This window comes from Microtus oregoni, unplaced genomic scaffold, assembly GCF_018167655.1.
Source record: "Microtus oregoni isolate MIOR12 unplaced genomic scaffold, Mior012 000004F_ref0000308, whole genome shotgun sequence".
Taxonomy (NCBI): Eukaryota; Metazoa; Chordata; class Mammalia; order Rodentia; family Cricetidae; genus Microtus; species Microtus oregoni.
The window spans coordinates 66000532-66025982 of NW_024543063.1; the positions used below are offsets into that span (position 1 = coordinate 66000532).

The 25451-nt window shown below is 47.6% G+C and overlaps 1 protein-coding gene and 1 pseudogene across 3 annotated transcripts in view; one reads left to right on the forward strand and one right to left on the reverse strand.

Annotated features, from left to right (window-relative positions):
* Window positions 1-4516: 4516 nt before the first annotated feature.
* On the forward strand, window positions 4517-4693 carry LOC121446813 (annotated as a pseudogene).
* Window positions 4694-11852: 7159 nt separating this feature from the next.
* Window positions 11853-25451, reverse strand: part of Gpt2 (glutamic--pyruvic transaminase 2) — a 32660-nt gene continuing 19061 nt past the window's right edge. For all 3 annotated transcript variants that reach the window (XM_041649995.1, XM_041649994.1, XM_041649996.1), the window contains exons 6-12: window positions 25013-25256; window positions 20915-20994; window positions 18542-18678; window positions 17011-17185; window positions 14904-15059; window positions 14296-14408; window positions 11853-12109 (exon numbers count right to left, since the gene is read on the reverse strand). In XM_041649995.1, coding sequence (XP_041505929.1) covers window positions 12019-12109; window positions 14296-14408; window positions 14904-15059; window positions 17011-17185; window positions 18542-18678; window positions 20915-20994; window positions 25013-25256 — 996 coding nt within the window. In that variant the 3' untranslated portion in view covers window positions 11853-12018. The remainder of the gene's footprint in view (window positions 12110-14295; window positions 14409-14903; window positions 15060-17010; window positions 17186-18541; window positions 18679-20914; window positions 20995-25012; window positions 25257-25451) is intronic.

The following is a 25451-nucleotide window of genomic DNA, read 5'->3' on the forward strand; positions in this document are numbered from 1 at the left end:
AACCATGTTTACACAGACCTGTTAAAATGTGTTTTTATTAAATATTATGAAAAATTGCTGTCTCATTAAGTTAAATATCTGAATTTAGGGAAGCATTGACTGATAATCTATGTAGAAAACTAAGACTCTTAGGTCAGCAAACATTCACCAAGTGGCTGAGCCAGCGGTGAGAGGGTTCAGTTTGATCCATGTCCTGGTCAGCACCTAGTTTTAATTACAACCATCCTAATGAAATGAAAGGATGGGTTTCCATCTTCTGGTGATTACTTTTTTTCTCCCTGAAGTATTTTTTTTTTTAAAAAACACATTCATTTGAGGTCCAAGCAACACCAGCTACACACATTTTACATTTGTGGAAGGAACAACAGGACAAAAATGGAATTCAGATTTTTTTTCAGTGTTATTATACCATCTCTGAGCCTAATAGTGCTTGGGTTCATTTCTAGAGATATTAGAACCTGGATGAAAAGAATGTCCCCAAACTAATCAAGACCTGTGAGGGTTAAATTACTGCCCTATTCGCTCTACCTCCATTGTACAAAAATACTTTGCAACAAGCCTGGGCAAGGTTCAGCGGCATAATAGTTTTGTATTTGAGGTTATTTCCCCACAACACTTTAAGCCTAAGCAATGCAGTGATAATATAAACTTTGTAGCCTTTCCAATAAAGGTTTATAAAACAGTTGTTCAGCAGTCTTCAGTTCTTCTGCGTGTGTGTGTGTGTGTGTGTGTGTGTGTGTGTGTGTGTGGTGCTGGGGACTGAACTCAGGCCCATGTATCCACCAAGCAGCTGCTTTCCCAGCTTAGCAACCTCCCAACTGCTCACCTTTTTTACTAGAACAAAATTTGCAAGCATGGAAACTGACCTGGAAGTGCCTCTAACTTCATCATTTTATGGTTTTTATGCCATAAAGTTTTATCTTTAAGAAAATGCCCATTTCAGTGGTTTCCATATATCAAGACTTATGTAGCAAAACAAAAAGCACACCGAGTCCTAATTAGTCCCATGTCGTTGTCTTCCAACCCTTTATGCAATTACTAATTCTGTTTTTAAATATTGCACTGAATTGTGTTTTTGAGTTTTATTCTTATCCAGCATATAGCTTTACTTTTTAAAACCAAGTAGTATTGGGTATGAGGATGCCATGCATTTTACTCACTTCCTCGTGGACATTTGGAGTATACTATCCAGACTGTAACTATGGAAGCATGAAAGTTTTGTGGTGGAGTGGAATTTGGTCAAGGTAACTAATGATCTGAGGAACTACCAAACCAGGGTGGCTGTTCCTTAATCCTACCAGCAGTGCAGGGAGAGTGTGCAGTGTGACCCACATCCCCACAGCCTTGGCAGCAGATAACTTTGGTTACAGTCATCCTAGTGGCTATAAAGCAGTTTGAATTTTATTTCCCTGCTGACTAATAAATGTGCTTTAAGTGGCTTTTAAGTATTTGAAGAAGTATTTTACCTACTGCCCCTTTCCGTGTTTCAGAATTCTGTATCCTCTGCGTAGGCTCCTGTTGGCTCCGACTGTTCCTCAGTTCCAGGGCTACTTATTATCGACCCATTTGGTTCTAACAAGTGATACTTACCTTCACAAATTGGTCTGTATTTCTCGCCAAGGATTGGATATCTTATTGTGTATTATTTTTTTTATTGTTTTCAACAAAATTCTTACTTGTTGAGACACAAGCTGCCCAGTCTGCAGGACAAAGAGATGGATAAAATCTTGAGTCCCTGACCTGATTCACCTTGTACCGCTGTACCTTTGTGTTTTTTCTCTATGTAAAGGGGCTCACCTTCCTGTCACGGTGTCCACAGCTCATTTGTGAAGTAGGATGATTCACAAGTAGGTGTGTCCATAGGGATTTGTGATAAGACTGAAGCCCAGACAACCTTGGGTCCATAGTGGGTGGGACCACACCACGACTGAACTGCCTAGGTGTGCAATATCCCTGGCTCTCTATTTAATAAACTTGGATTTCACTTGAGGACCCTAAAGATGGACTTGAGGGGTTTGCTGAATCTTGCTTCTACTTAATAAACTTTGATTTCACTTGAGGACACTGAAGATGGATTTGCTGAATCTCTTGTCCTGTGGAAGAGCCAAAGTTAAACTTTAAGTTTTAATCGCTATGCTTAAGAGAACTATGAAGCAAATATGCTTCTTTGTCCAAGGACAGATACTTCCTTAAATTCTGGAGGCTATTGTTTATGGGGGATAGCAAGCTGCCTGTTTTCACTCCCCTAAACAAGTTGGTTTGGCCCCCATCTGCACTGATGTGGGCTTGATCACATGTGAGCAGGAACTATGTCAGAATACACACTTTTCCCTTGATTGAACCAAGGTGGGAGGTACCCTGGCAAGCAGGAAGTACATCAGGCCGTCTGCTTGCCTCTGATTGGACCTCATAGGAAATGCAGTGAACTAAGGGTTTGGCCTTTTTAAGCCCCTGCAAAATGTGACTTGGTGTCATTTTCTGGAAAACCGGAGATGGACCTGGCCAGAGAGTTCATCAATCTGGTCAGAATTTAAAGCTTGCTTTTTGACTTTAGACTGTGGTATTTGTCTTATTCTCAACCAGTGAAATTAACAGCCCCACTTCCCAATGTGGCCACATTGAATAAATAGATCTTTTTCTGCTTTCCACTGTTAATTTGGCTCTTTTTATTGGTTTATTGAGAATGAGTGGCCAGACTCGGGGCACAAGTTGTAACCACCAAGTTCAGTAACAATGTCAAAATGCTGCTTCCTCACACTGACTAAGGGATTTTCCCATAACTCAACACTTGTTTTCTTGGCACATTTTAGGATGATATTTTGCAAGACTTAACCCTAGGCACCGCCATTGTTCACCAACTGGTTTTGTGGCAGTAGCAAAAACAAGTTAATTTTCGACTTTGAAGTTAGCAGCTGAGTACTTCCTCTGGTGCAGGGCCTCTCGAATGGCACCAAAACAGCGCCCCTCAGTGAACTTCCCATTGTGCTGGTGAATCCAGATTGTCCACATGATGGCATCTTAAGTAACTAAGAAGTATGTTTCGGGGCAGGCATGTCTGCATGGGAAGGGATAAAGGAAGAAGCCCTTCCCCAAGGGCAGGCAGCACCCTCTGGCAGCTGGCACAGAAGAAAACCAGTGTTGCTTGTCTGCCTGCACTGGCTCTTGCTAAGTGGGTGTGCCTGGCCCATTGCTGACCTGGCTGCTGCATCCTTACGTGACCTCTGAACTCAGATGTGCAGGAATTAATCCTGCAGGCTTCCAATGCCAGACAGACTTCTGAAGTAACCATCTTTCTGGACTGAGGAGCTACTGTGTTGTTGGCCCTCATTGGCCTCCTCAATCCCTATCATGCCAGCCAATCCACAATCATTTTCATGCTGTCAGTTCTTTTCCTGTAGAGGATGCTCGTGGATCTGTCCTTCGGCTTCTCCACTGTAGGGTTACTCTGTTGAACCACACCGTGAATACCAGCTGTGGCTCCAAGTTTCTACACCCTGTGTGTGGCTTCCCGGCTTTCTCACTTGCCATCTTACAAGATGAGAAAGAGAACTAGGTCTTCTTTATTTTTTTAAACCAGTGTTTTATTTTGTGTGTGTATGTTTCCGCTGCACATCTGCTGTGTTCTATGTGCCTGGTGTCTGTGCGGAGGCCAGAAGAGGGTGTCAGTTCCCCTGGATGGAGGTATATATAAATGGTTGTGAACCAGACTGTAAAGTTTCTAGGGCTGGGCATGGAACTCAGTGGCAGAGCACTTGGCCTTGGATGAGTAAGGCACTGGATTGAGTCTGCAGAACTAAACACAATACTTCCTAGTGTACAGAATATTGGAACAAAGTAGACTGTAAATAAATATTTACTGATGGAAGCACTTCGTGCTTTTTAAACTAAATTTTAGATATGGGTGATCTGAAATAATAACCTGAAAACAAATTCTAGAAGAACAATACAGCCCTTCATTATAGGAGGATTGCAGACAGAACAAACCATGTTTCTTCTTTGTGTGTGTGTGTCCTGTGGCCGACTTTGGAACTACAGAGGCAGCCCATGCTGGTTTTGAACTTAAGAAGATCCCTCTGCCTTTGCTTTCCTAGTACTGAGATTGTGGATTCTAGGCTTGAAATTTTTTTTCCAGATGGTGTTTGGCTGATCCCCAATCCCTGGATTTAAGTGATTCCTCCACTTCATCACCTCATCCTGGGACTAATCTCTCGTGTCATCATGCCTGGCTCTCAAATCCCTTTAAAATGGATGTCATCCTGCAGTACTGGACACCAGCAATTTTTTTTTATAAACTTTTTTTTTAAACGTCAAGGCTCTCATGCTGAAATACTTGACTTCTCAAACAAGTAGTGATTATTCGCTTCTGTACTTAAGTACAATTTTAAATATAGAAAACTGTGACGTAATTTATAATATAATCAAACCCATAAAATGGGGGATCTGTAACGATGTCTACCTCAGAGGATACACGAGGACACTGCAGAATTTGTGACCTGAACAAAGATTAAAGTAAGTCATGGAAGGTCCAGAAACTAACAGCCAATTCCACATCGCTGGTATTAAAAAAACATTTCAACTCTTATACTTTCTTTCTCATGGGTAGAATGAATTGTATAATGGCTGCACAGAGAGACTGCTTTGTTGATTTTACACTCTAAGACCTAGAAAGACTCCCGCTATGAAAGCAACATAAACAGATTCTAAAATACCAGACCTCGTCTGTTGTCACATGTCTGAAGAAGCTGATGCCAACCCATTATGTGATACTCAATTAGTACAATAAATTGAGCCTGGGCAGTGCAGGGTGGGGTGGGTACAGGATTCAGCCAAGTAGAATGCTGGGTAGGTAGCTGAGAAAAGATAGGTATTTATTCAGTCAGACTCAAAGCCCAGAACCAACCCTGTGCCAATCTCGATACCACCAGGAGTTGAGGTCCTCTGAGGGCCACTGAAAGATCAAGAGGGCATCTGATCGTATGGAACCAGAACTATGGATGGTTGTGAGCTACCACGTGGGTACGGTAACCACACCTGGGTCCTCTGCAAGTGCAGCAAGTCCTCTTAAGTGCTGAGCCATTTCTCCAGTTCCCTGCTATGGTTCTGTGCTTCTTAAAGTTTCTGTATTACTTGTTTGCTTGGTTTTGTTTTTGAGACAGGGTTTCTCTGTACAGCCCTGGCTATCCTGGAACTTGCTTTGTAGACCACACTGGCCTCAGATTTAGAGTTCCGCCTGCCTCTGCCTCCCAAGTGCTGGGATTAAAGGTGTGCATCACCACTGCCCGGTTATTGTTATTTTTGACACAGGGTTTTACTCCATAGCACTGACTGGCCTGGAACTCACTATGTAGACGAGGTTAGCTTCTAGTTCAGAGATTCGTCTGCCTCTGCCTCCTAAGCACTGAGATTAAAGAGTGTGCTTCCATGACTCCCTGCTCCCATGGGCTGTGCCCTCAAACTGTGAGCCCAAATAAACCCCTTCTTCCTTAAGATACCTGTTTTGGGGTGCTTTATCATGGCAATTGGGAAAATAGTACAAAAAATATTGATAAGTGGGCTATTGCCGTGATAAACCCAGTTTTGTCGCGCTTGGCTCTGGAACTGGTTTGATGGAGAAACGCAGAAGTGTTTGGCATGCAGGGCTAGGAAACCCTCTGAATCCTGCAAGCAGAGTTTGATGGGTCACGCCTGTGGGAGTCTGCAGACTAAATGAAAGGAGAACAACAGAGGCCTGGCTCACGGGGCTCCAGAGGGCAGCAGGATCCATTGAAGATTGAGGATGGAGCCGTTCATGTCACATTCTGGTAAATATTCTGCCCGTGTCTTCAGAGCCCGAATCTGGTGGGATTTAAAGGTTCAGTGTCTCCTTCTGGGCTCTGCTTACACAGTGAGAAGAGGACTGGGAAGCCAACATTGCGTCCAGGGTGCGCCTCCACCTCACACTTCCATTAGAGCCCACCTCCAACAAGGTCCACCGTCTCTTCAGAGTGCCACAGACTGGTGACCAAGCTTGAATGCATGGCATTTTGGGGGATATTTAAGATCCAAATCATCTCTCACCCTATGCTCTGTAGACTTTTTACTATCTTGATCCACTCGGGAAAAAGTTTACCTACTTCTGTTAAGAGACCACAACCTTATAAATTCTCAGTCCAGAGAATTAGTGCTATCCTGTAATTGACTGGCTAGGTTTTCCATCCCTTGACAAACAACATCGTCCTGCCTGGCAGAAGGCAGGCCTAGCACAAATCACCTCCCATGCATGGCAGGTCTTTCTGCACCAGAGATAGGTAGGGACTATGCCCCACTGGCCAGAAGCTGCCGTATTTTCTGTCAGTGGGACCAAATGTCTGAAAAAGTTTTTCTCATCAAACCCCAGGCTACGCCCCCTCCCCCGCCAGAGATACTTCATTTGCACACGCACTTACAGTGAAAAGGTAAATTCATAAGCGCACAACAGTGCTGTGGGCTGATAGGCTGGTGTGAACCATGTCTAGCAGGCAATGCATATAGAATAACTTATACATACCAAGCTCAGCATTTAGTGTTTATATATGCTTTCATTGGAAACTGACAGCAACCTATAAAGTAAGGATTTTGATTTTGTTTATAAGCAAGGAAGCCACATCTCAGAGATTAAGAAATTTCCAAAAGGAGGCTGGAGAGATGGCTCAGTAGTTGAGAGCACTTGCTACTCTTGTAGAGGACCTGGGTTCAGTTCCCAGCACACATGTGGTAGCTCGCCAACATCTGTACCTCCAGGTCCAGGAGATCTGATGTCCTCTTCTGGATGCTGCAGGCACTGTGCACATTTGGTACACTTAATATACACATAGGCAAACACACACGCAAAATATAAAATAGATGTTTAAAAGGGAACAAGAAAGGTCACTTGATCAATGGTGAAGAAGAAATTCCAGTTCAAGTCTGAATTCCAAAGGCCCTGTATTTCAACATCATCCAAAGAGCCACACCAGCCTCCCCAGGAGAACAGCAACTCTCTATACTTCCAAGATAAATATTGAGGGCTGGAGAGATGGCTCAGTGGTTAAGAGCATTGCCTGCTCTTCCAAAGGTCCTGAGTTCAGTTCAATTCCCAGCAACCACATGGTGGCTCACAACCATCTGTAATGAGGTCTGGTGCCCTCGTCTAGCCTGCAGGATTACATACAGACAGAATATTTTACATATAATAAATAAATATTTTTTAAAAAAGATAAATCTTGACTGGGACTCTTATTGATCTGATGTACGTTACGTGTCATTCTGAGCTAATCACTGTGGTCAGTGTACCAGGGGACATTGATTAGCCAGGACTGGTCACATACTCAACTGGGAATCTTGAGGGTGCGCCATTTTCTCCTAAACGGCAGGACTTGACAGTGGCACTGCCAACATGTCCACAGAGCCAAGGTTTAGGGAGCATGCGCAAGGCTCTGGATTCAGTACTCTGGACAACACACCAGGGCAAGCGGGGGGCAGTTACCCAGAAAGATTTGGGACGTGAAGGGGAAATACCAATCTTCCATAGTAAAGAGTGTGTGTAGGGAGGGGGGCGCCTGTTTAGCATTCCTGGGTGCCAGGTGGCGCTAAGAACCTGTAGGGAGTGCGCTGCATTTGGGCCATGTAGAGTGAGAATTACTACATTAGAAACAAAGGGGTTAGCTCTGACATCCCTACCCACCAATCCACAGCAGATTACTAGAGAATGCGCTGCTCTACGACATAATGTCAGTGATGGAATAATTTATTAATGCATCCAATATGGCTTTTTAAAGTTCAGTCCTGAAAACTATGAGTATGTGTGTGTCTGCATGGGCATGTGCACAAGAGTGCAGGCGCCCACAGACGACGACACCTGACACGCAGGCCTCGGAGCTGGCGTTGCAGCAGTTGTGAGCTGGCTGCCTGGGTGCTAGGAACTGAATCTGGTTCTCTGGAAGAGCAGCACAGCATGCTTTTTTCTGCTGGGTCATCTCTCTTGTCCCTCTTTCTTATTTTAAAAACACTGAGATGGGGTTCACTCTAGTATAGCCCGTCATTGAGCGCTTGTCAATCCTCCTGCCTCACCTTCCTGAGTACAGGCCTGTGCCACCAGGTATGCTCTTGGCTTCCTGATTTTAAGAGCCAATGAAGTCTTTGTGGTTGTTCCTATCAGTTAAGCTTCCATTGTTTTCAGACAAACAGCCTTACCATACATGTGGAAAAAGTGCTCTGTAAATAATTGTCTTTGAGCTTAATTTTTAGTTAAGAGAACTGGGAGGTGGCCGTGTATCTACAGGTGCAGCTGTCCTTTTGTCAGAGCGGTAACAAAGCTGAGGCCGGCCCTGGTTGTTTAGCGGTAGACAGTGAAGGGGCCAGTGCGATGGCTCATTGGACAAAGGTCCTTGCTGCCAAGCCTGATGATCTGAGCTCCGTCTCTGGAACCCACATAGAAAAAGGAGAGAATCCACTCCCCCAAATTGTTCTTAACCTTCCCATGTGTACCGTGACATATGCACATACATGTACACACTAAAAAAGTGAAAAAAATAACTCATAAAAATCTAACAATAACCTGGGTTATGCACAATATAGATTGTTAATTTTGTTAGATGTGATAATGGCATTAAAGTCATGAGAACGTCCCTTTAATCCTTAATCTCAACACTCAGGAGGCAGAGGCAGGCAGATCTCAGTGAGTTCGAGGCCAGCCTGGTCTATACAGCAAGTTCCAGAACAGCCAGGACTACATAGTGAGACTCTGTCTCAAACAAACAACAAACCAACCACCACAAGAAAAGAATCCCACACATAAACACAGGGCGAGGTGGTGAACACCATTAATCTTAAGAATTGGGAAGCAGATCACTGTCTACATAGTGTGTTCCAAACCAGCCAGTACATAACAAGGCCCTTCTCAAACAAATAAGCAACGTCCTTTCAAAGGATGCCCAATGAACTTCTTAATGTCATGGTGCACAGCAATAATCCTGGCGACCTTGAAGCAGGATACGTGGTGAATCCAGTCCAGCCTTACACACTACCTCTAAAACACTGGGGGCGGGGAGTAGGAGAGAAACGCACATTCAATTATCTAGGGATAATAGTCAATGTCTAAAACTTACTTTTAAGTAGTTTGGAAGAAAAAACTCAACTTGTTAAAACCAGGCATGACAGAGACATGAGGCGACGTGTGTTTGTGTGTTTTCAGCAAAGGGTTTCTCTATGTGGCTCTGGTTGTCCTTGAACTTGCTCTGCAGACCAGGCTGGCCTCAAACTCTGCCTGCCTCTGCCCCCTCCCCTGGCAGTGCTGGGATTTGTGCGCCACCACTGCTGGGCTCTGTCACTTCTCCCTTCACTGCCAGCAGAAGCCCAAGTCCACCTTCGTTTTAATGTCTTGTTAGAGCAGGGGATGGTGGTGCAGGCCTTCACTTACAAAGTGCCGAGGGGACACACACAAGGTCATCGTCAGTGCACAGTGAGTCTGAAGTCAGCAGGGCACACAGCAGTAGTATTATGCTAGGCAGCCAGACAGCCAGACCCTGATTCAAAGATAAAACACAAAGAGGCCTGAAGCTTCCCTAGCTCGGCAACTTCTGTCTTTAGGGCCGAACCCTAACCAGAAGCTGTTGGTTGAAGTTTGGGGTGTTTACACAGATTTGCTGTTCAGAACAAATATAAGCTGGTGACATGCGCTCACCTATTCACTTACTGTTTGTTTTTATTTTGTTTCAAGACAGGGTCTTACTGTATAGGTCAGACAGGACAAAAACTCACAGACACCCAGCCTGCCTCTGCCCGGCAGTGCACTTGAATCACACTCCTCCCCATTCAACTCTCAGAATTAATCGACAGAGCTAAACAGTCACCATTCTGGGCACATAGTTTATTGCTCAGAACCTCCCGGCACAGCTATTACCGAGGACCTCTGTCAGGGAGGCCTGAAGAACAGGGATGGGAAACAGCCGAGAACAGGCAGGTCTGCCCCTGCCCTTGCACCCAACGCAAACAATGTCTTTGGGTGTCACTGACCCAGGTCCAGCCTGGCCCAGGCTTCCACAGCACCACCCACACCCATCTCTGGAGGAACAGCAACCTCACAGGAATCAACTCCCAAGGGAAACCCCAAATGACAAACAACTGTGTTCATTGACGCTGGGAGAGAAAAGGCGTGGGAACAGATTCTGTGGAAAACCCAAACTGCCACAACCAGTACTCCTACCTGACGTTATTAATCTCTCAGAACACCTAAGCTTTTATTTAAAAAGCAAACGTAGCATATTTATCATCTTTTAAAAAAAAAAACATGTAAACATTCCAAAATTTGGAGGATTATTTATAATCTGAAGAGACTTATAAAAATTATTGGACTTGTTAGGACTATAAATACTAACCCTCCCACCCCCCCCCCAACATGAAAAAAGCAATTGTTACAAAAATATAAAAAATAGTCTAGCTTCTAGTTAACCATTCATTGAGATATCGCAGAATGTATATGCCTAGCAAGCATACACGCTACCTTTTCAACTCTTTAAGGAAAGTTCCAGAACATTTCATTTTGATAAGACCGTGGCTGCTTCCTTCACAGTAATCTCGTGTTAGCAGCTTCAAGCTCTTTTAAAAACTGCACCCCCTGCACAGATCCAGGGTGGAATCACAGCACAGGACCCCACAGCCCTGCGCATCGCTCTCTAGCTCTTTGCGTTCCCCCAGACTCACTGGGTACATGGGCCCCTGAGCTGGTCATGGCTTCCCTCACTTCTCATGAAGAAGGCAGACCGGCTAAGGGATGTTGGGGAGGAAAACCTGGCCTGCTGCTCCCTGTAGCACCTGTCTCCTTGGCATGCACCTGGCTCCACCCAGGTGCGGTATTTAAGGACTAGGCCTGCTTGGTGGCGGCTACTGTGACACGGAGGGATGGCTGATGAGGTGGGACCCTGTCCACAGACGGGGAGGGAGGCAGGAAACTGCTGTAGGAGAAGTTTGCTGACTCAGACTGCACACCCGTTCCTGGCAGCTGGTGTAGCGGGCACTGTCATCAATTACAGTCACAAAATGAGCCAAATTTAGTTTGAAACAGTTAGAAGACCTGCAGGGGCTGCACTTCAGATTTTTAAAAAGATCTACCTGCTCCTAATGTAGGGCTCTTCTCAGCCTTTGCTTATTTCTACTGCCACCAGCAGAGGGCAATCGGTACAAAGGCTCAGACAAGCCCTTGGGAGAAAACTGTCCCTAGGTAACCAAGTGGGATGGATCCTCGCGTCACCAAGATATTTCAGGGCTCTCCCTGGTGTCCCTGCAGCCCGGGAGACCTTTTATACCAAGGTCTCAGCAAAAGCATGCGCAGAGCTCAGGGTGCTGAGTCATCCCGCACCTGCTGCGCGGCTCAGAAGACCCAGCTCAACTTGCAGCCTTTTTTCCCCCACTTCCCCTCAGGACCTCTGACCAAGGTCATGGCCCCTGCCAATGCTGTATTCAGTACAATCTAGCCTGGAATCTGATGTGACCCCGTGCCACTACTGACTTCAGTATTCTGGTCTGTGAGGAGCTGTCTATATCCAGACCAGAATGACAAGTTTTCTCTGGGTGCTTGCCGGACTTGCAGGTTTACTGTTCAAAACGTACGTCTCCACGCTGCTAAGGGATCTCACTGTTGATTTCTGGGCTTCCGGTCCTCACCATGTAAAGTCACACATTCCCAACACCTGCTTGTTTCTGCAGGTAAGAACGCTCTCATTTCAATGTACCCTGGCTGTTCAAAACCCAAAGGAACTTTCCGAACACAAGAAGGATAGGTGATTCAGAGAATCCCAGCCACATCTGCCGGGCAAGGTGACTCTACTTTGGCTGCATTGAAAAAAAACAACAGGGCCTGCGAGACATTGCAAAATCACTGTTTGCTCAAGGCACAAAGAAAGTCTCCTGGGAAACATGATGATGAACCGGGTTGACGGTCTGCATGAGGTCTGTCTGAGGCAGAGTCCAAGAGGAAGGCCTGGGTGGGATCGGGACCGAGACCCTCTGGCACCTGAGGAGTCCTCATGCGTATTTCTCCAGGAACTTGAGGTGAAAATCTTTCACCTTATGGAGCACTGTCTTCAGTTTCTCCACGGGAGGGAGAATTGTCATTCTGTCAGGAAAGAGAGCACCATCAGCCGGGCTGTTCATAGGATGAACAACACTCCTTGCACTGCAGAGTGAAGAGGAGTTCAGGAGGGTGATGAGTTCAGGAGGGTGACGAGGTCGGGAGGGTGACGAGGTCGGGAGGGTGACGAGGTTGGGAGGTCCCCGTGTGGACACAGGGCGCCACCTTGTCTGATTTAGAGAGAGCCTCTCATTTGTGAAACTACTGTCTCCCCTAGGCCTTCTTCCCGATCTCACAAGCTGTCCAGAAGAGCCATGAAGCCCTGAGCCTCAGCAACCCTCTTGCCTCAGCCTCCAGGAAGCTGGGAATAGAGACACATACCTCCACAGTGGCTTGTACACAGACATTTTCACTATGGTGAGACCTGTCTACTAAAGCAACGAACTGGATCAACTCACCAAAATGTATCTTTCATTACTACAAAAGGCCAGCACCATTGTTTTGCTTATTGGGTTTTGTTGTTGTTAAGACTGGGTCTCTGTATGTAGCCCCAGCTGTCCTTAGAACGTGCTATGTAGGCCAGACTGGCTTTGAACTCAGAGATCTACCTGCCTTGGACTCTCCCTTACCCCCCTACTCCCACCTTTTCTTCCTCCTTTATAAAACAAGGTCTCATATGGGACTGGCTGTTCTGGAATTCACCTGCTGCTCAGGCTGGCCTTGAGGTTACAGTAATTCTTCTGCCTCAGCATCTTAAAGTGCATGCACCACCACATCCAGCTAGGGCACCACATTCTGACTAGTATAGAACTTTCTAGAATATGATCCCCCCATTTTTGTGGTGCTAGGGATTGGATTTAGGGTTTCATGGATGCTAGGCAAATGGCCAAACTATTTTCTAATCCTAGAGCATGACTCTTACTCTTTTTTTTTCCTTCTTCAGAAATTAAACATTGACTCTTTGGGTGTGCATATGTGTTCCAGGATCCAGCTTCTGACAGGAAGGCAGCCTCAAATCTCAGCTTTCACTTCACAGACATCTCCAGTTGCCACAATAACACAGCTCTCCCTCTGGCCCCGACAACAGACTTCCCAGCTCATCAACACTTTGGGTGGCACGCGGGGCATGGAACCCGGGACTCACACTCGTCGCATGATCGACCACCGAGCTACACCGCAATCTCAGCTCTACAGTTCCGGTGGATCTTAAACCACAGCAGAGACCCTGACCAAAGGTAAAAGGGTCAGGTAGGCAGTGTGTCCCTCTTAGGGCACAACCCGTGTCCTCTGACTTAGCAAAGACTTGGCTCCAGATGCCAGCCACTCATGACATTTCTTTTTTTAGCATCTGCTAGAAGATACACAGCCACAGAAGCGGTGGAGAAATGATCGGATTCTGAATGGAGCTGGCCTTGGGGAGGAACCCTTGCCGAACAGCTCTGGGAATCCGTGTTCATGTCTATCCAGGGCTGGACCAGGCATGGCTGTGAACAGCCTCTCAGAATGTGGAGCTACCTCTGTGTCAGCGTGGAGCCTTGGCAGCCTTTGGGGCCTAGGGTAGTGCCACGGCCATAGTGCAGCCAAGGGGCTATAGAGCACCTGCCCTGCGCCAGGCTGTCCTGGTTGCTTTTTCTGCCAACTTGACACAAGCTAGTGTTATCTGGGAAGAACTTCACTTGAGAAAATAACTATCAGACTGGCCTGATGATTGATGTGGAAGGGCCCAGCCAGGCACGGGCAGTGCCATCCCCGGGCAGACATCCTGGATTATATAAGAAAGCAGGATGAATGAACCGTGGAAAGCAAGCTAGTGAGCAGGGCTCCTCTGTGGTCGTGGTTTCAGGTCCTGCCTCCAGGGTCCAGCACTGGCTCCCCCTGACCGTGGACTGTAACCTGTACACCAAATAAACACCTTCCTCCCCGAGTTGCTTTTCATCATGGGGCTGACAATAGTAACAGAAACCTAACTAACGCATAGGCTTTGCCCCGCGCACCCAGAAGCAAGGAGGGTGACAGAGACAGGAGGCGGCAGAGAGAACAACCCAGGAACACTCAGGAGACGGCTGTGCAGTGTACCCATTTTCCTTCTCTCTGACAGGGTCTCAGCTTGCCATGGTGGAATTGCTCAAGGAGAACAGAGGCTCAGACCCCTCAGTCTCTAAAGCAGGAACCCAAGTTGCCCTGGACAAGCCAGGGACCAACACCGCCTGCCTCCACAGAAGATATTTTACCTGAAGTGGTAGGTGCCTTCTCGCTGCCCAAAGCCACTGCCAGGCACGACACAGATGCCGGTCTCCTCCAGGAGCTTCATGCAGTAAAACATGTCTGGGGCCATCTTATGGGCCTGCGGGAGGAGGACAGAACTTGAGATTCATGTCTGGCTCTACACTAGACCCGCACACATTAAAACCAAAACCAGAGCCAGAGCTGGTTTTGGTTCACACCTATAATCCCAGCACTTGAGAATCTTCAACAAGAATGGCTTGAATTCAGCGCCAAAGTGAGCTACATAGTGCGGTCCCACCTGGGCAATCAAGACCCCATGAGGTGGTGATCAAAGCCAGATAGAACCAGAATGCGGAATGCCAGGCCCCCTTTTCTGTGCCTGAGCCCTTCCTTCCCCCGGTCCTGCCTGCAAAATAAAGCAGGATATCAGGTCACGGTCAAGAAGATGGTTCTGGGGCCCAGACATTCGAGGACACACGGTAAACTGCATCTGTCCAAGAGGCCCACAGAGTTCAGAACCCCTAAGGCCAGCAGCGCTGCTCACCAAAGCAAACGCCAACCATGACCCAGACAGCTCAAGCGAAGCCAGGAAGACAGCCGACCCTCCACTGACCTGAGCCGCCTCCACAGCCTTGGCAGGAATGAGGATCCGGGGAAAAGCATACATAGCTCCTTGCAAGGGGTTGCACTGAATCCCTGGGACTTGGTTAAACAGATCTTCTGTCAGCTTCGCTTTCTCGGCCAGATTACCAAGAACGAATTCTTTTTCCTGACGATGGACAGAAAGCACAAGTATCAATAACCCTAGGTAAGGCTATGGAAGGCTGTACTTTCAACACATAGGTAATAGAACACATTGACAGAAATGAGCTGTGTATGCATAGCACAGTAAATAGGGCAAGGGGAAGGGGTGGATAGGAACAGATAGACAGGGCTTTCTGCAGGGATTTTTTTTCTTTCTTTTCTTTTCTTTCTTTTTTTTATTTTTTTTTATTTTTCAAGACAAGGTTTCTCTGTAGCTTTGGAGCCTGTCCTAGAACTAGCTCTTGTAGACCAGGCTGGCCTCAAACTCAGAGATCCACCTGCCTCTGCTTCCTGAGTGCTGAGATTAAAGTTGTGCGCTACCATTGCCCGGCTGGGATTTTTTTTCCTTTTTTTCTTTCTTTCTTTCCTTTTTTTCTTTCTTCCTTTCTTTGTTCTTAAAAGATTTATTTATTTATTTATTATGTATAGTTGTCTGCATGTACACCTGCAGGTCAGAAGAGGGTGCCAGATCTCATTACAGATGGTTGCGGTTTCTGGGTATTGAACTCAGGACCTCTGGAAGAGCAGCCAGTGCTCTTAACTGTTGAGTCATCTCTCCAGTTCCCAGGCATTTTTTTTTCATTCATCAATCTAAATGGACCTGACTCTGGAAGGAATATCCTAGAAACACATCTATGAGAGTCATGGGTCCTCCTGGAGACCAGCCCAGTCCCATCATGTCATCCAGGGACTACCCCTTTGCAGTCTCTGTCAGTGTGGTGTACACGGACACAGACCCAGAGAGAAGAGAGTCAGCAGAGCTGGAAAAGCGTCCACAGCCGGAATAGAATCAATCGGACTTTCGGCAAGTACTACTGTGCCAAAGGTAGGTCCTGAAGATGGGTGGATAAAACAAAAGGGGGCACAGCCATGCAACGACATACGACCCAGTCCTCAACCCCAAAGAGACTTCTGCTCTTCCGAGACACTGCACCAAGTGGAATAAGCCAGGCACAGAGGAGCAAACATTGTATAATTCCACCTCTGCATATACGTGTTCGGGGGACTCATGGAGACCTAGTAGAACGATGGCTTCCAGGAAGCTATGCATTTACTGGATCTGAAATTTCAGCTGGGGATGATGGAAGAGTTCTTGAGATGGAAGGGAGAGATGGCTGCACACAATCTGAATGTCTTTCCATAATGAAGCTAACTGTTTGTTTAGACGGGGTCTCACTGTGGCTCTGACTGTCCTGGAACTCACTATGTAGACCAGGCTGGCCTCAAACTCACAGAGGCCCTTCTGCTTCTGTTTCCTGAGTGCTGGGATTAAAGGCATTCACTACAGTAGTCTAGAACCATGTATTTTAAAAGAGCAAAGGTTTAGTTATTTGTATTTTACTGTAAGAAAGAGAAAAGGTGAAGGGGGAAGGAGTGTGTGGTAGTGTATGCCTGGAATCCTAGCCTTTAAGAGGTTGAAGCAGTAGGATCATGAACTCAAAAACAGGGCTATTAAACCCTCCAGTGTGTGTGTGCGTGAGAGAGAGAGAGAGAAAGAGAGAGAGAGAGAGAGAGAGAGAGAGATGAATTTATACCGTCTGGGAACTGACTTTTAGACTGTACAATCTAAAATGGTTTTATTGTTGCTTTTTAAACCAATACTCTGTGCCTATCTACTTCCCCTTCTTTTCAGGTTAGTAACAAAAATGTCTGCCAGACACGGGGGCTCTCCTGGGATCCTCCCCACTTACAATGCACACAGGCGAGAAAGAAGAGAACATTCTTCCCACTTCTAAACACACTCCGTTGCACTTTTGGACTTAACTCATGAGAGTGGTTCAGCCACCACGAGGCATCATGGTTGACCCTTGAAGGATGGATACAGACGGACACCCACAGACACACCAACAAATGTGGCTGGTCAGGAGCCGTGACCCTGACAACAGCAGTGACGCAGCTGGGTCACGAGGACTCACCCTGATGAACTGTTCGAAGGATTCCTCGCCTGGGACAGGGGGATTCACGACGATGTCCATGGCGGCTTGTCCAGACACTGGCGGGCAGAGGCGAACCGACAGTAGCTTTACCAGCTGCCCTTTGATCTCAGGGTGCAAATTAATCACCTCCATGTAGCCCCCTCGGTAGCCGCACCTGCAGAATCGGCGAGAGGGAGCACCAGTTACAGGAAGGCAGATTCTGTACCGCCACACCCTGAGTACCAGGCAGGCAGCTGAGGCTGAGCTCTTGCCAGGGGTAGGGAAACAGGTATTGGGATTAGGTCACTTTCCTACAAAGAAAAGCTAGTGCTCGCCTTCCTTTCTTCCCTTCCTGTTTCCGGGGAGCCGGAGACAGAGACTACAGACAGCCCTCACCCTAAAGATGGAGACCACGTGTTGAGGAAGCAGACTCGCAAGCCACGGTCCTCGAATGACCCCGAGGAGCACAGCCTTGTTTTCCTGGATTCTTTGAAGCATTATGTCAAAAATAGATAGATTTTCACCCTTTTGGAGCCTCTATATTTTAGGGCCATTTTTTTAAAATATTTATTTATTTATTATGTATACAATATTCTGTTTGTGTGCATGTCTGTAGGCCAGAAGAGGGCACCAGACCTCTTTACAGATGGTTGTGAGCCACCATGTGGTTGCCGGGAATTGAACTCAGGACCTTTGGAAGAGCAGGCAATGCTCTTAACCACTGAGCCATCTCTCCAGCCCCGGGCCATTTTGTTATAGCTGCTTACCCTGAAACCTAATCCACATACTAGTCTACATCAAATTAAGTCAAGAACAATCTAAGGAGACGGTTGCCTTGACCAAGGCAAAATATTCCTTCAGACTTCATATGCCATTCCCTCTGCCCAGGACGTTCTTCCTCCAAATGTCTCCCTTCCTGCAACTCCAGTCCCAGCTTCCGGCATGTCTACCTCCTCTGGGACCTCAGCTCTCCACCTGCCACGTGACTTTCCTCTTTGCTCTTCACTCTTCAATAACATATTGGCCATATATGTTACATGTATGCTACACTGATACATGTACGTTACATGTATGTTACAGTGCTACAAACTCGGGGTGCTCGGTGAATCCTAGTCAAATAAATAAAGATGGACCCCAGACTGGTCCTTCAGCCTTACAATCCTACGCTAAGGCAGCCTTGGACGTGGAGCTTGGTACCTGTCCACCCAGCTCCTCTCTTCATGGGCCCTCAGACTTCAGTCAGGGTCAGAGCAGAAGATCCCAGGCTCAGAGCTGCTATGGGAAACTGTATTCATTTCTGTCCCTTACCCAGAGTCTGGTCTGAGCACGGCTGCAGGTCACTTGAGCCCCTGCTCTTACACCACTAGATCTGCCAGGGGGGTGCGGCCTGTCCGTCTCCTGACTCTCAGAGCTGCAGCCAAGGATAGGGGCTGCTTTCCAACCCGTGGGCCACAGGGTCAGGCAGAAAGGAGGGAGCAGAGCGGGGACAACAGGCTCGCCAGCAGCGGCAGAGGAGGGGAGGCCGACATACTCGCCCATGTAGCCCTTGGAGGTGGAGTAGAAGGACGCGAGCTCCACGTTGCTGGAGTACTCGTGCCCCATCTGGTAAAGCACTTTCTTAAAGGAGTGGAAGCGGCAGTCGGGAGAGTACACGTTGTCCTGATATACCTGCAGCGGGAACATGACAGGGCAGTGAGTTCTCCTGGAAGGCCTGGACAAACGCAGGCTGTGGCTGAGAGCAGCCAAGGGTCCACACCCAAGAGGGGTGCACAGGCACCGCGTGAACCTGTCGGTCAGAGGTAGGTCACAAAGTCCAGCCTTGAACAAACCAACCAGCCCAGCTTCCAAGGCTAATTCCACAGATAAGCCAGAATGTACCTGAAGGAACCTTCCAGACCAAGCAAGGGAAAAGCCTCAGGCTGGATGCTTCCCTGACATTCCTTACGCTTCCCATACCCAATCTCCAGCCTGCCTGTTTGACACATCAGGTCAGCGATGGCACTGGGTACTCCCAGCCTCCCACACAGATTCTTCTTCTAAAGCACTGTTCACTTGTCTAGTGACGCAAAGTGCCAGCCATCTCCTGTCCTCCGCTTTCTCTGTTGTAGGGGTACACTCCGTCAGGTGTGCTTTATGCCACTTACCAGGTTTGGAACCATTTGTCTTCGCCTCTGCTCTTTCTGCCAGAGCAGGGCCCACGCGCTTCATTCTCCCCTGTGTCTAGATCTGGCACTCAAGGCCTACAAGTACCACCCTGCCGGTTCCATAGCCAGGGAAACTGACTTTCGGGACCAGTGGGAAAATCAGGCAAGCTTCCACCTCAACGGCGGAGGACCTACCCTCCTCCCAGACCAGTGGGATGGTTAGTACATTGTCCTAATCCCGAGGTCTCTCTGTTGCCTTTTTTTTTCCTTTTAGAAATTAAGGCTTTTAGATCCGTAGTTAATTATGACTATTTAAATGTGGTAATATTGCGGGGTGCTCATGGAGGAGAGAAAATAGTAGCTCGAAACTACAGCTAACCAGAAAACATGCACCAACAAAGATAAACTGACAACGGAACATGGTGGGTCCTCGGTTTCCTTCTTCCCGAGAAGACAAAGAATGGGCGAGCCTAGGAGTCATAACTGGGGTTCAAGAAATTACAGTTACAGACCCGAGGTCCTCACAGGCTCACCAGCGGTTGGAGAGTAAACGAGACAGAAGGTGAGAACTACCAAGAGAGCTCAGAACTGTACACTGGGCCGGGCGGTGGTGGCGCACGCCTTTAATCCCAGCACTCGGGAGGCAGAGGCAGGCGGATCTCTGTGAGTTCGAGACCAACCTGGTCTACAGAGCTAGTTCCAGGACAGGAAACAAAAGCTACGGAGAAACCCTGTCTTAAAAAAACCAAAAAAAAAAAAAAAAAGAAAGAAAAAGAAAAAGAACTGTACACTGGGAGTGGCATCGGCCATCTCTGCCGCAGGGCAGCTACAGCCGGCTCTTAGGTAGGAGCCCATGGAGTTCCCTCCGGGAAGGTCCTCCCTGGCTTTCCGGGTGGACGTTGGGGAAGAAGAGGGTAGACATCCTGCACCTTGCCTAGGTCTGGCCAATCTGCATATTACAACCCCAGGCAACAGTGATTGCTTTAATAATCGTAGCTCAAGTTGAATCTATCAGGCGTAAACTTACTGGAACCACAAGGATCAAAGCTAGACTGGAAAGATATGGGGCTGACACACAGAGATGAAAGAAGGATTCGGAAGACATAATTTGAGTCCAGGATCTAGCCTGTGACCTGTGACCCCCATCATCATCATCATCATCCTCCAAGTTGAAAGCAACTTTAAAGCTGACAACTTTAAAGCTCTCAGCACTGGGAGACTGAAACACCAGGGTTGCTGTGAGTTTAAAGCCAGCCAGGGCTACACAGTAAGTTCTAGGGTAGCCTGAGTTACATAGCAGTTTCAGTCTCCCTCTCCCCATCTCCGTATACATGGAGAACTGTGTGTGTGTGTGTGTGTGTGTGTGTACACTATAGCTGGAGTCCAAGTCAACAGAGAGATAATTCGTTGTCCAAATTCATAGGTTAAGAATGTACATCCTCAGCCGGGCGGTGGTGGCGCACGCCTTTAATCCCAGCACTTGGGAGGCAGAGGCAGGCGGATCTCTGTGAGTTCGAGACCAGCCTGGTCTACAGAGCTAGTTCCAGGACAGGCTCCAAAGCCACAGCGAAACCCTGTCTCGAAAATCAAAAAAAAAAAAAAAACAAGAATGTACATCCTCATCTTTGCTTGCCAGAATCATTCTGCCTAGAAACTTCTCTCTGGCTATAGAATGATTAGATCTGAATCCCTCCCCTAGAAGAGCAGGCTCGCCCCCTCCCTCTCTGAGCTTGCCCCACCATCTCTGGGACTGCTCTTACCTCATCAGCCAGTAGGAAAAGCTTCTCTTCCCAGGCAAAGTGAATCACATCTTCTATGCACTTTCTGCTTTGTACCTGGCCTACAAAATCCCCAAAAAAACCAAAATGTAGGTTGTATTGCTACTGAAGTTGTCCCCAAGTAATACTCCCACCCAAATCACTTGGGTGTCCTAAGTTCCCTGGAGATCCCAGGAGACCGCCCTCCTAGTTGCTCTACCGAGCAGTGAAACCAAGCCCCGGTCATGCCTACGGGCTCCACTCCTGCCTAGTTTAATGACGTCAGGCACAGGCAAGGAAAAGTATTCCACACCTAGCTTTTTGGTTAGTCTCACGACTGGGGTGTGCACATGTGTTTGTCTTTTCTGAAGGACAGAAAGGCACGAACATGTCACGGTGAGCAGGAAAATAAAACAAAGGCGTTAACTTCATTAGCTCCCCACGACTCCTCTGCTACGCACCAGCAGCAAGCAATGCAGAAAACTGCATTGGTTGATATGGTAACTGAGCTGGAGTTACTGAAGAACTGTGGGTGTCTTCCCAGAAAGGCAGGTGCACACGCCCACAAGGAAGCGACAGGCTCATCCCAGCTCATCATCTACCCTCAGAGCTGGCAAGTGTTCAAAGCGGTACTTGCAGAATACCAAATGAACGAGCCAGGCTGGTGTTCCCTGCCAACGGCTACTGCAGAGAGCTGGCCCCATTGGGGACCCTGAGAGAGCACACTGCGGTTCTCCTTGGCCTCCTTCAGGACGTGCCTCAACACCGGCAGGGAAGATACCCACTACGCATGTCAGAGAACGGGTGCAAACGGCAGGATGGCTAAGTCAGCAGCCTATAGGCACACCACCAGAGCAGAGGGCAAAGGGGAAGAGGGTGGAGGTGGAGCTTTCCCCTGTAGTTTCTCCTCGTTTTGAGTGGAACACCAGGGATTTCCGGTGTGCTCAATCGGGCTGATTGTATGTACAGCAAATCTATGCTGTGTGACGCATATATGCACAAACATAAACATATATGCATGTATTATTCCTGCATGTATAGACACCCTAAATCAGAAAAGCATGTAGACTATTACCTTTTGACTAAAAAGAAAAAAATGTCTATATACCTATCTATGGAATGATATGAGAATATCTATAAAAACAGAAATGTATCTTATAATGATTCAGCCAGGATTTCTACCTTCCACTACTTAAGCAATGAACCAGTTTCTTTAGTAAGGGACTGACTTTTCTTTGGCCATCAAGTGCCAACCAGGCTTCCTAAGCAGGGAGCTCAGGGCTCTGGGACTCCAGCAGAGTGCCAGGCCCTGGTTTCTATACGGAACCAGCATTACTCTCGCAGACAGGGGCTGACCTCTTTGTGGGTAGAGCCTACTGACAAACCTTCTGTGGGTCTTGGGATCTCCTAACCTCATCCTACAGGAATGCAAGCAGAGATGTGAGCATCAGAATGTGCAAACACGTGTCCACAGAATGCTAAGGGGAACACAAAGAGAAACTGAAGGACCAGAGCCTTGAAATGAGCTCAGCCTGGTGGCGGAAAGGAGATTGAAGGGATGCAAAGATTCCACTGATATACACAATGCACACTTGAAGATAAAAAACTGGCTTATGTTTACCCTGGGCCCGGAATCCAGCAATCACTAGGGCACAGCCATGAAGACACTGAAGAGACAAACATGAAAAGTTATGGAGAATAATTTACGTGGTTTTATAGGGGCCATGTTATGCCCAGCTGGGGGAGACATAAGACTCAACTTTGCTTACAGGTCCAAAAAGCTGGCCCCTAAGAGCAGCACACCAGAAGATGGGCCTAAGCAATTCCCTACAAACGGATAGGAACATCTGTGATTACCTCCTCCCTCCTGCAGCATACCACAGCTGCCTTGTGAAGACCACATAGCAGGAGATAAAAGGTCCTGGCCTAGACGCACACTTCTAATCCAAGCACTGTATAATGAAGCAGGAGAGATACAAGTTCGAGGCCAGCCCAAGAAGGACTTCTGAGTGAATAAAGGAAAGATCTGTGTTATCAAAGTTCTAGTGATTTGACTGGTTCGGAGATGGGCCAGTAAGTACCCTAGGACTCTCAGTGAAATCACAGGGAAAGATGGACTCTAAGGTTTCCCCTGATGAGCAAGGGATGGAGTTGCTGAAGGCCCCCCAAGGACAGATTCTAAGAAGGAATCCAACTCAGAGGACAGCAGAGCAGAGATGTGAACTGAGGTACTTCCCACACGAAAGCTGATTCAGATGACCGTTTTATGACGAGACGTCAGGTTCCACCATACGGCCTTTCAGTTTTGAGCCAGGTTTCTCTCTTGAAACCCAAAGCATCCTGGCTATGTTGACATCTTTAGCTGAGCTGGTTATGGTATGTAGTTGGGAAGTTTCCTTTTCCTGCCAACCCTCCCCTAACAGCTGACTGATTTCCAAACATTAAGGCCTCAGAGAAGAAGGGCGGATGGTGCCTACTCATAAATCACTCTTCATAAGGGTTATAAAGCCGGGCGGTGGTGGTGTATTAACCCAGCACTCGGGAGGCAGAGGCAGGCAGATCTCTGCAAGTTTGAGGCCAGCCTGGTCTACAAGAGCTAGTTCCAGGACAGCCAAGACTACATAGAGAGACCCTACCTCAAACAAATGAGAAACAGAGAGAGAGAGAGAGAGAGAGAGAGAGAGAGAGAGAGAATTACGTATAATAATACACATTCACAGAGTCCCTTTACTCACAACAGGCAAGTCTTTGGTGGAGGTATGTCCTCCCAGGCAGGGAGGTAAAAAGATTTACAGGGCAGAAAAATCCTGACTCAGAAGACATGCGCGTGGCTTATGCCTGTAATCTCAGCACTCGGAGGCGGAGGAATGGGGCAGCTGTGACTCTGAGGTCTGCCTGGACGACACCGCCAGTACAGGCCAGACAGGAATTCACTGTCTCCAAAGAAACAGACAGGAACTGACTCAAGAGCCGACTCAGCAGACAAGTGCTGCCGGACTCGCCGTTCCAAGCGCGGCCCTGGGATCAGCACAAGTGTCATCTTGGACTGGGTGGACCCGCCAGTTCTCCAGCCCTACCCCAGTCATTAAAATACGGGTGAGCGGAGTCTAGCGAGCTCAAAGTCTAGGAGCCGGTGTCCTGAAGAAGCAGGTCTCAGGATTAAGAACACTGACGTCTGGACTGACCTGGGAGGTTTTCCAAGCTCGCTTTGTGATACTGATCTACAGCCCGATTGAGAACAGAGTCCCGTGTCTTTTCCCTGAACTGCATCATGGGTAGTGCTACAAGGCACTGGAGCACGCACACCAGTGTTTGCACCAGGTGCACCTTGGCTGCATTTAGGAATTAAAGTGGTTGTTTTCAGCTTATTGAAGCATCAGCTCATGTTTCGGAGAAGCAGATTCCACAATCAATTCTGATGTATTTTGGCCCCACTCCAACTTAGCTCAACAAAGAAAGAGAAGGGAGTTCCTGTTCTCTCATCCAAATAACCCTGGAGCCACACAAATCAGCAGCTTGGGGGTCAAAACAGGCAGGACTGGATACTTTTTTTTCTAAGAAAAACATGCAAAATTTGGGGCATTTTCTTCAACTTCTAGAAAGAGGCTTTTTTGTTTGTTTGTTTGCTTGTTTTTAATATGGCATTTTCTTCTCAAAACCAAACTCCACACACCAGCATTCTGAAACCCAGTGAGAAAAACAAGAGGAAGTAAATGTGCTGTGCCCCGGGCTGGAGGGTGATGTTTGTGTGCAGAATCTTGAGGAGATGAGACTTTACAAATGGAGGTAGACTATGAAAAAGAGCAGGTCCTGTTGGTAACACAACCCTCAAAAACAAAAACAAAAAACAAAAAACAAAAAAGAAAAGGAAAGAAAGAACGAAAGAAAGAAAGAAAGAAAGAAAGAGAAAAAAAGCAAGAAGCTGCCTGCTTCTCATCTCCTGAGGTGGCCTGAAGCGAGCTCTACAGCTGTTAGCAAATGTGAAATGAATCAGGAAACTGGCACAGAGAGGACCTGCGTCCTTCAGTTCTTTAGTGGCCAAGCGTCCACACACCAGCCCTCCGAGCCCCTGAGAAAGCGGCAAGAGAGTGACGCGCAGACCTGTGGGGTTCCCGGGGTTGATAATGCAGAGAACTTTGGGGTCACAGTGGTCCTTGGCTTGCCGCACCGCCCGCCGGAGCTCGTCCACGTTCAAGGCCCAGCAGTTGTCCTCGTCTAGGTAGTAGTTCACCTGGATGGCATCCAGCTCGGAGATGACCGCGGAGTAGAGGGGGTACTGGGGGATGGGGATCATCACGCCTGTCCGGGACTTGCCGCCCCCAGAGACCAGGAGCTTCAGGATCGTCTGCAACAAAAGGTAACATCTACAGGGCCCCTGCTGCTTCTCATCCTTCCAGAGGCAACGAGCAGACAAGCCTGAGGCGGCCCAGCCCCAGCTCTCTCTCCACCAGGGGCCCTGCTGCCTGCTTCCGTTTCCTTAGCTGGAACATGAGAGCTGAAGTAGGCAGTACAAAACACATGTGTTGGGGCTGGAGAGATG